Source organism: Anolis carolinensis, chromosome 4 (assembly GCF_035594765.1).
Source record: "Anolis carolinensis isolate JA03-04 chromosome 4, rAnoCar3.1.pri, whole genome shotgun sequence".
NCBI classification, from domain to species: Eukaryota; Metazoa; Chordata; class Lepidosauria; order Squamata; family Dactyloidae; genus Anolis; species Anolis carolinensis.
In genome coordinates, this window is record NC_085844.1 from 52236266 (window position 1) to 52247615 (window position 11350).

At 46.6% G+C, this 11350-nt stretch overlaps 1 protein-coding gene across 1 annotated transcript; it reads right to left on the reverse strand.

Moving 5' to 3' along the window:
• Positions 1-7980: 7980 nt before the first annotated feature.
• On the reverse strand, positions 7981-11350 carry LOC107983098 (cation channel sperm-associated auxiliary subunit delta-like). Its single transcript, XM_016995132.2, has one exon. It carries the CDS (start codon positions 11206-11208, stop codon positions 8821-8823), a length of 2388 nt encoding a protein of 795 aa, XP_016850621.2. The 5' UTR covers positions 11209-11350; the 3' UTR covers positions 7981-8820.

An 11350-nucleotide genomic window follows, 5' to 3' on the forward strand; every position in this document is an offset into this window, starting at 1 on the left:
CATGCATGGCCCATGGGCATTGTATTAAAGACCTTTCCTTGCCCGGATGGTAAGGTCAGGAAGGTTCAATTAAAGACTTGCAACAGAGACAAAGTGTCCATTTTGGACAGACCAATTAGTGACCTCGTGTTGCTTATTGGAGATGTTTAAAGTTCTAGTGTTTGTATTGTCATATGTGCAAAGGTGTTTGTATGTTTTTGAGTGGTAAATTCCCACATCCTGGGAATTTAAGCGGGGAGTGTTCCGTCCCCCAGGACGATGGTTTGCCTTACCTATTGGTCGTTTGTTTGTTTTCCCTCCTTTACATTTTGTTTCAGCCTCTGGCTGCAAAGCCCAGGAAAAGTGGCTTGGAGTCTGCAAGAGCTGGCTGCAGTTTTCTTTGCAATGATTGGTCAAAGAGTACAACATCTTAGGACCGCCCTTTTTTACCAGGGTCTAGTCTCCATTTTGGAGCCTCATTCTGGCTATAGTCTTCCAACGTGCTGGAGCTGTGCAAGGCTAACTGGGACAAATCATCCTCAAAACCAGGCCAATCTAAGCCTATCCAAATTAGATAAGTATTGAATTATACTGATCTGGAATAGGAAATCTAGTTAGAGGAGCAGGGTTATTCCATCGCTTCTAGAACTAATCTTTGCTGTAAAGATAGGGAAGGAAAGAGTTTCTCCTTCTAATATAGACAGCGTGATTAGGGTATAGTGGTTTTATAATCACTTTTGCCTTCTGGAACCAGGGATAATTCTGTAACTAAAACCTATAGAAATTTGTTTCATTTTCTGCAACTTTAAGATCTGTGCCAGGTTTACAACCTTGTATGAATAAACATCCTTTTTTGAAGTTCTCCAGACTCAGTCGTTCAATATTTTAGGACAGCTTATAGGGATTTGCAGTTCGCCCGGATAAAGGACGGCACGTTTCAGCTTTATAGTTTTTTTTTATTGTCTGGCGGACGGCACAGTCCCGATCCCCAGGTTGAGAAACGCTGCTGTAGACAAATACAAGGTATGGACACAATCAGCCTGTGCATCTGTATTTTCATAGGAGTTTCCTCTTTCCTTAAATTCAAAAAGTAGACTGCAAACATAATGCAAGAATTTCAAAAAATTGAATTGGAAGGGCTGGAGAAAATAACAACGGCATACTTGTTACCTTCAAAAGAAAATCTTGGAATGTCCTTGAATTGCATAAAGAATAATTCTTTTTGTGGAATTAGTTTCTGCACAGGAGCTTCTTCAAAACCTGCTTGAGCCAAATAGCTTTGGCAGGAATCCTGCCTCATCCTTTATATATATCGTACATGCACAAGCCTACTAAAGCTGCTCTCTCCATAGTTTCACCACCATTTTTGTCCACATAAGCTGAATTCACACCAGGGATATATCGCAGTTCAAATGGCCATTATAGTGTTTATTTATATAGGGAACAACCGCTTCTTCCTTCCTCCTTCAGATGCAGCATGCTTGTTCAAATCTGAAATTATACCCCCACAAACCACGCCCTATCTAGCAGTGCAGATACCTTGTTCCACTCTTTACCTCCTCCTTGTTCCCATTTTTCACTATTTAAAAGCTCCTCAGCATCATTGTGAAGGACAAAAACCTCCTATATTGAAATCATGTTTAATATATAAAAGGAAATGTATTATAGGGCACATAAAATAAAGCAGTAAGTTAGACTAACTGAATATTGTTTATAACTGGGGTTCTTTTAGTCTGCAACCTTGGCATAGAGCCTGTTAAAAAGATGTTGATAAAATGCAAATGAATTATGATCCTTTGTCTACTTCATAATGCCAGGCATATTGGACTGAAAACTGATGTCTTTAAAATATTAAGTTAATATGAAAGACCTTCTTGTCATGGGAGAGGGTTCAAGCCAACATTCTCAATTATGTAATTTTATGAAGTTCTGTAGAATATAAACAACAAATCTATCCAGTTCCTTCATCGTGGTCCCTGTGAAATGCACACATATGGGTTTTGCTGCGCCTGCTCAGAACAGTTTGGAATTCTCTAGAAGCTTTAAGATACATTTTGGCAGAAGGCCCCACCCACTTTCCCCATCTCAGTATATATGGCCAGTGGGAGGGGCCAATGCCCCAGTTCCTTTTTTCCGCCGCGTTAGACAGTTGGAAATCTCCTAGCTCTCTAGTTTAGGCCTACCTGACTAAATCCTTTTGACTTCGGACCGATTGACTACTCTAACTTTTGCGGACTGACTAACTTCTCTGGACCACGGACTGAATTGACCACTCTCCTGCCTTTCGATTTGGATTTCGTTGACTCTCATCAGGCCAGTTTGCCCCTTCACAGTACTAATGGCTGCCCTTTTCAAAAAATGTTCCCAGTGCGGGGGAAAACTCCCCAACACTGATGGGCACTCTATGTGCTTGCTCTGCCTGGGCGAAGGCCACGCTACCCGCTCTTGCTCAATTTTCCAGGCCGTCACTCCACAGGCACGTAGGAACCGCGAAACGCGGCTTAAGGCCCTCCTTTACGAACAGGCGCTCCTTCCACCGCCTCCGCAACTTTTGAAAAGAGCAGCGTTGGAGCCTCCCACTCAGCCTTCGCCCGCTGGAGCCACCGCTTCCCCAACACCTCCACAGCGGGGAAACTTACCTGTGGGAGAGGCGGGAGAAGCGCTACCTCCCGTGGCCAAGAAATCTAAAGTAAAAAAATCCAAGCCTCCTCAGAGTGGAAAAACTGCCAAAACGCCTGATGCCAGGGGAAAGGGAGCTCCTGAAGTCTTGCAGACCCAACCCCCCCCCCCCGCCTCCTCTTTGGGATCGAATGCTGCACCGTCCAGCAGTCTCCCGAGCAATCAGAGTCTGGCTCCCGCCCCCTCCCAGCAGCCGTCGCAGCCAGATACGGAGGCCTTCTCACCTCCACAGCTTGAATTCAGACCCGCTGTGCCTCCCCCGTCATCGGAGGGAGATGTGCACAGCACAGAAGGAGCACAGGCAGCCACGCCCCCTACGCCGCCATCGGAGGAAGACGGACTGAGTCCTCAGCGCGCTCCGGCCCCAACTCCAGCTACAGCCTCGTTCCCAGACCCGACATTCCAACGGGACCGAGGGAGGCGAAACCGAGGCCGTTCCTCTGCAAGGAGGAGCCATGACCGTCACTCACGAAGGAGACGCTACCGTTCTCATTCTCGGTACCATTCTCCCTCCTCTTCGGGATCATGAAGCTCAGAGTCAGGAGAGGATCGGGGCTCACGATCCCTGGGCTCTCCACACAGAGGTTTTACTTGGGTGTCTAGATCTCCCCTTATTATTTTCATGGAGACCCAATCTATATTCGGGACTATTTCCGTTTTATTTCTCGGCACCATAGACGCTGGTACCGTTCACCCAGAGACTACCCCAGATCCTCCCAGGGCGAGAGGGAGGCCTTCCAAGGCGAGAGGGAGGAACAGGGCCCAGCCCAGACGGATCCCACTCCTTCCCATGTAGCTACGATTCCTAGCACGGGCCCAGTGCACCACACCATATCAGCTCCAGGGGGCCCAGCGCACCATCAGGCACCAGCATCTACTCCTCACCCTGTGCCCACTCTTCAGCAGACCCAGGGACCTGGGGCTGTGGACATTGATGTGGAGTCAGACTCCAGCTCGGGAGGTGGGGCGATGGGCTCCCAAGGCCCTGTCGAGCCACCAGGAGGCAACGTGGACTCACCAGAGGAAATGAGAGGTTTTTCTTCCTTGATTTTACGTTTGGCCAAGGTTTTAAACTTACCAACCCCACAAGACCATAGTGTGGTTGACGACCTCATCTTTCCTCGTGAGCAGCAGCAGGCACCAGTGACCACCCCACTGCCTCTTCTCCCCTATATGCTCCGTCTCCTTAAGGCCCCAGATACAGCCCCTTCCCTGATCCCGGCGATATCTAAGAAGGCTGATAGCTTGTATTGCATTGACCTTACAGCTGCAGAATGGTTAGGAAAGCAGCTCAAGCCTAATTCAATTGTAGTGGACATTTATCAACCTCGTCCAGCCCAGAGGTCGCAATCGGTTCCCTCAGACAGGGAGGGGAAGAAACTAGATGCCATGGGCCGTAAGATCTATACATCCGCTGGCCTGTTTGCCCGTTTAGCGCACTATGGAGCGTATATGGGAGCCTACCAAAATTACCTTTGGAATAGAATCACCCCCGTCTTGCAACATCTACCTGCTGAGGAGTTGCGATTAGCCAAGGCATTTAAACAGGAGGCTTGTCAACTCGCCGACCTGCAAAAGGAGTTAGCCAAACACACAGCGGATTCTGCAGGCAAACTTTTCACGGCTGCTGTCGCATTACGGCGCCATGCTTGGCTGCGTTCCGCAGGGGTTTCCCCTAGTGCTCGCGCGGCAATCAAAGATCGACCACTGGATGAGTCTGGACTTTTCAATCCGAATACAGACTCCAACCTTGAACGTACTCACCAGATGCGGCAAACAGCGCACAGATTTGGCCTCCCTGCCCAGCCGTCTAACCAACCCAGACAGAGATGGTCTTCATACCTGCCATTCCAACGCAGACGTTTCAGCCCCGCTTCCGCAGAATTGAGGCCTCGCATCCCAACTCAACCTTCCACCTCAAGGAGGATGACCACATCGTTAAGACGTCCCCAGGGTAGGGCTAGGCATTTCTATGTGCCCAGACGGCATGTTTAGCGCCCCTGATCAAGGGTCACTCGCTTTTCCCCAATTTGAAGTTTCTCGTTGTGTTGATCCCTGAGTTTCCAGTTGTTCCTCTGTCCATCCTACAAGACCGTTAGTAAAACCTCCACCCTCAAGACCCCCCTTCTTTTGGGATCGATTGGCCCCATTTTTGGCCACATGGCTCGAGATCACATCAGACAGATGGGTAGTAGACATTATCAGGAGGGGCTACGCCATCGAATTCGAGGCGTTTCCACCAACCGGACGGGTGCGAACAACTCCACATTCTCCCCCACTTCTGGAGGAAATAAGATCCCTTCTGGCCAAGGGTGCTACCCAACGCCTAAGAAACCATGACCTCCCCAATTGTTTCTTTTCAAAATACTTTCTGGTTCCAAAAAAGGATGGAGGCCTCCGTCCCATCCTAGACCTCAGGGACCTAAATTATTTCATTAGGCACCGAAATTTTCGAATGGCGACACTTCCCATTATCCTCTCCTTGTTGCGTGAGGGCGCTTGGTTCGCTACTGTGGACTTGAAGGACACTTATTTCCATATTGGGATCAGATGGTCCCATCGTAGGTTTCTCAGTTTTAAGGTTGGCCATCGGTCGTATTGTTTTAACATCCTCCCGTTTGGCTTGCCTACTGCACCTAGAGTTTTTACTAAGTGCATGTCTGTTGTTGTATACCCGTGCATTGATGACTAGCTCCTTGTGTGGAGTTCAAAGGAAGCCTTGTTAGACGATATTGATTTTACATTGCCTCTTCTACAGGACCTCAGCTTAGTCATCAATCCAGAAAAGTCCTGTTTGCGGCCCTCCCAATCCATCCATTTCATTGGTGCTGTTATTGACTCTATCCATCATTCCTTCCAGATGCCCGCTTTATGGGTATATGAGTATATGAGTATATGACTATACTCGAGGCCTTCCATCATTCCAACGTAAGAGGCGGTCTCATCCAAAAACTACTAGGTCACATGGCCTCCACCACAGCGGTGACACCCTACGCCAGGCTTCACATGCGGCCACTTCAAAATTGGTTCCTTTCAGTCTTCGATGCTCTTCACGGCAGCCCAAGATCCATCATCCCATTTCCCAAGAAGATTCGTGAGTCTCTTTGCTGGTGGCTGACTCGAAACAATGTACAGAAGGGAATGCCTTTCAAGCAACCGAGGTCATCCAGGATACTGACGACGGACGCCTCCCTGTCGGGGTGGGGAGCACACCTCGGAGATCTCACCATCCAGGGGGTATGGTCAGAAGACGAGAGATTCCATCATATCAACTATCTGGAAATGCTTGCGGTCTTGAAGGCTCTTCGGGTGTTCGAACCTCACCTGACAAATCGCGTGGTTCGCCTGCTGACAGACAACACCACCACTCAGTTCTATATCAACAAGCAGGGCGGCACTCGCTCCCAAAAGCTCATCAACCTCACCATGCGCATATGCACCTGGTGCCTTCCGTGCAAGATCCATCTCTTGGCCATCTACCTGCCAGGAAAACAGAACGAACTCGCAGATGCATTGAGCAGGGCGCCGAACTCATGCCACAAGTGGCGGGTGAGCCCTCGAATGCTGGAACCAGTGTTCCAGTGGTAGGGTCGTCCGCGAGTGGACCTATTCGCAGCCCCCAGCAATGCATAATGTGACCTGTTTTGTGCTCGGCTACCCAAGGACCTATCGGTGGGATGCCTGGGAGACGCCTTCCTGTACACCTGGGGCCCCGGGCTGATGTACGCCTTTCCCCCGATTCCTCTCATAGCTCGAACACTTGCGAAGCTCCTGGAGGACGACTCAAATTGCATACTGTCGACATCCTGGTGGCCCCGCCAACCTTGGTTCGGCCCCCTTCTCCAGATGGCCCGGGGAGACTTTCATCGCTTCCAATTCACACCGGACATTCTTACAACACAGAACGGTCAGGTTCGACATCCGGATGCGGAATCCCTCCACCTGACGGCGTGGAGACTTCGGCCACAGCAGGATTGTCGGAGCCAGTGAAAGCCATCATTGCCGCTGCTCACAAGGCATCTACCAAGAAATCCTACACTTACAAGTGGCACTGTTTTTCTACCTTCGCAAAGCAAGCAGGCTTCAATCCTTCCTCGGCCCCCGTCACTCTGCTGCTTGATTTTCTCCTCTCCCTTTCTAGGAAGGGGTTGTCCCTGTCATCCATTAAATGCTACCTGGCAGCGATTTCATGGTTCCGAAGGAAGGTTGGACAGCCATTTTGCTTTGCAGAGCCCCTAATACGGCTATTCTACACCCACAAAAATCTACACCCACCTGTTTGACCACCCGCTCTGGCTTGGAGCTTAGAACTAGTTTTGTCCCAGTTAATCAAACCACCCTTTGAACCAATGGCGTCTATCAACCTCCAACATCTTACCTGGAAAACGGCATTCTTGATCGCAGTCACAACAGCCAGACGGGCTAGCGAACTTTGCGCTCTCAGAGCTGATGAACCATACTTACGATTCCATAAGGACAAGGCAGTCCTTCGGACCGACATCGCATTTCTCCCGAAGGTAGTGTCTCAATTCAATCTATCACAAGACATTATACTGCCTGCTTTTTCCCCTGGCCCTACGACTCCGCTTGAAATCTTGCTCCATGCCCTAGATGTGAGAAGGGCTCTTGCTTTCTATATCGACAGGACCCGCGCCCATAGGCGCTCCCCCCGTCTCTTCCTGAAGTATAGCAAGGACTCCTTGGGCCTTCCTGTGTCATCACAACGTTTCTCCTCATGGATTGTTTCCACTATACGCCTGGCTTATCAGCTTGCAGGCAGAGACCCACCGGAGATGGTGAAGGCACATTCCACGAGAGCGATGGCGTCATCGTGTGCCTTCATGAAAGGTGTTCCATTGAAAGACGTCTGCCGTGCAGCTACCTGGGCGACGCCTTTGACTTTCGTGTCCCACTACAAATTGGACACCCTGTCTAGAAGGGATACTGCTTTCGGCAGAGCTGTTTTGTCCTCGTGCGTGGCATGACGCCCGCCTATCCAGGTTAGAAGCTTGCTAATCACCCATATGTGTGCATTTCACAGGGACCACGATGAAGGAAAAATGGGTTGCTTACCTGTAACCATGTTTCTTCGAGTGGTCACCTGTGAAATCCACACATCCCTGCCCATCCTCCCCACAATGTGTCATGCTCCAGTTTCGAGCTGTCTCTCGCAGCTGGGAATTGGGGTGTTGGCCCCTCCCACTGGCCATATATACTGAGATGGGGAGAGTGGGCGGGGCCTTCCACCAAAATGTATCTTAGAGCTTCTAGAGAATTCCGAACTGTTCTGCGCAGGCGCAGAAAAAAACCATATGTGTGGATTTCACAGGTGACCACTCGAAGAAACATGGTTGCAGGTAAGCAACCCATTTTTATTCATTTTTCTGTACTGATAGCCAGTTCTCCTTGGCAACTGCATTCAGTGCTTAATACTTTAAAACTTTTGAATCCAGTTTATATATTTTCTCATTCATCTCAGTACAAAAGGCACTATTTCACAAACATAAAATGTTGTTCACATAGACTCATTCACTTTATTATGTTACTATAACAATGTAATTAATCTGTTAAAATACCAGTTAATTAAGCTTTCAAGAAATGTATATTTATAACAAATGTACTGTAAATAGAATAAAATATGCACTGTATTTCCTGTACGGATGTTTTACATTTTTTTTTTGCAAATCCTGGAAGAGATTAAGGCAAATGCTTATTAATATCTGATGGTTACTGCTGGTTTAAGTAGCATGACAATTTATGCCCACTAACGTAACAGCAGAATGCTCATAGACAACTGTCAAAGGTATTGCATCATTCTGGGTGAATCAGACCCTCCCCAAAGTGGGAGAGAAAGAAAGAAATTATTTAATAAAAGGGACCATAGCAGAAGAATATATTTTGACTGTGAAATGGAAGGATTGGTACTGAACATTGGACTCATTGCCACTGCCAGTTTACATATTCCTGCAGTGAAATGTGCATGACTAAAGCTATAGATTTTTTAAATCAAATACCTGTTAAATTAATAAAATGACTATTATTAAAACTAACCCTAAATATATTAAATAGCTACTCAGAGAAGTCTAATTTGTGTAACTATAAAACTGGAAATCTATTATCTTGGCATAGGTTTCTTTGAACTTGGGGCAACAAGATAAAGTATTAGTCCCAAATAGATTTCATCCTTGCATTTTCCTTCATTAATTTAGGAAAGTAATATGCCATCAGGATGGAGCCAAATATTAGAACCAGAAAGCTAACCAATGTTTTACCAACATTGATCTCAGACTTTGGGAGGGCACCATGCACATACACACTGACAGTTGTGTTTAGGCTACAGTAGCTGTAGAGAGGATCCACAACGATGATTTTGAAGACATAAATGCCACTGTACTGTGGAAATATTACTCTGTTATTCTCGTTCATGTTTAGAACTTGATACTTAGAGGCAGCGGATGGTAATGAATGATTTCCTTTGTGTGTCTTACAACTGTGATAATTATATCTGCTCCAGGAATCAGTTGGGTGGATGTCGGGATCCACTTGTATCTGAGTGGTCCAGTTCTGAGCTGCTGACAGACAATTTGCCTCTACTTCATTCAAGAGATAATCATAATTATGCATTCCATTAATTTCGATGAGTACAAAATCAGCAGGTACATGTTCCACAAATGCATCATTTTCCCACAGCTCAAGACTTGGAATCCATGGACTGTCATAATATAAGAGCAGAGGACATTCCCATTCCTCATATTTATAAGGAACAGGATGGTCCTCCTGTTTTATACCTTTTCTGCCAAGAAAAAATGGATCATATAAATTCTTATCAATTAAATAAGTAAAATTTTGCATTAGGCGTGGCTTAAAGAGGTCCTTGCAGCATGCTGTTGTACTCTTAACAACTCTGATGTGTTTCTTAGGTGGACAGTCCACAGCAATAAGAGCGGTCTGTGGGTTCATGTCAACACAGAATATGCCTTTGTTGTAAACATCCACAGTGACAGTAGATACCTTGCCTGTGAGATAGTCATCATAAAAGTCTTCATGGGACATTCCCGAGAACCTTTGTTCAAACAGTTTTATATGTAAGATATATTTAGGATTTCCATCATAGGTATAGCCTTCTTGCACAATGTGTGCCCGGAAGGCCAGCACATGTGGGTTGCCCACAGTTACATAAGGATGTGCCCCAGTGCCTGGCTTGGGGACAAATGTGACATTAAAATAAAGCTGGTCTTTTACATCAATATAAAACATACGATCATGAAACTCTCCATCCAGGATCTCTATTGGGCAAGGCTGCATCGGTGGCCGCAAATCCATGAGCCTGGCTTGTATATTGATGGTACATTTATGGAAGTTATAATAATCAGATAAGTCGCTGGGAACAGGGTGTATGATGCTAAGCGTCCCGATGTGTTCAAACATCATGACTTCACAAGGGTCAGCTAGCATGGAGACGTTCTTTTCTCCAAGAAGTACCATCTGACTGGAAACCATGTCTAAGCTTCCATAGAAAAGCCGATTCTTGGTGATGGCTGCAACTTCAGAACTGGTGGCAGCCACAAAACATACACCTTCGTCATGTGTAGGGAAACTGGTGTTAGGATAATCATGTGTGGGAAGTACAGTGACAATTTCTGTTGTCATCCCATTGTTGGATGAGCTCATAAAGTGGTCATGGGACCAAAGTATGATAAAACCTCTTAGCCCGGGAGGAAGAATGCTTAGGATTTTGTCGTCATCGTGTAGATTTAAAACAAATGGTGTTCCTGTTTGATCAGCCACATATTCTACATCTCCATATGTGAAATAAGTCAAAGTTGCATTATCTTCAGTCCTATTAACAAGCATTCCAATTTCTGACGTGGAAGCAAAATAGTATACACGAAGTAGTGTGCCATCGTAACGTGGCTTACTGTCTATAGACTTAAATGTAAATCCACCATCTTGGGAGTAGAATATCTGCCTGGTGTTGGCCAAATCGCCTGTGTCATAGGCCAGGACCATTTTACTGATATCAGAGCAGATAAGATCTTTTGGAGCAAAGCAACAATCATAGTTTGAGAGCTCAGTAACTGGATTGTTAATTCCATATGCTTTTTTCCATAAATGCAATTGGTAAATGAAGTGAAGATAAACCATCCCATTTACCACTATCAGGAGTCTGTCTGCTTGGACAAAGACAGCAGCACTAACCAGGGCTGGTGGAGTTGTTAAGGTTGATGGGATAAGTACTGGCTGTCGGCTGCTTTCAAAACGGTCAAAACTGAGAAAAACATTTTCCCCAAGATATAAACTTGGGGGAATCCCTGACTTAAATCTCTTTCCACATGTGTGTTGTATTAAGATTGGATCCCTGTAGACATAACGAAGGTTCACACCACTTGGAGGTCTTGTTCTTACATCTAGCACATCAAAAGAGGCAGCTGAATGAACTATTCTCTCAGTGCTGCAGGGCCAGGCACTGACCTCCACATTGACTGGGAGCAGCCAAAGATTCACAAATATGGCCAAGTAGGCGCCAGACTTCCACAAGAACATGATCATCTTTTCCCTTTTCTCGATTTCATCAATTATAGCCTGTGGTATCAGAGCTCGTCTTAAAGAAGTCAGTTATACCAGGTTCTGTTAGGCCCTGCCAGTCAACAGTCCTGGTTCCGAGAGGCAGTTGGCCAACTCGGGGGATGGG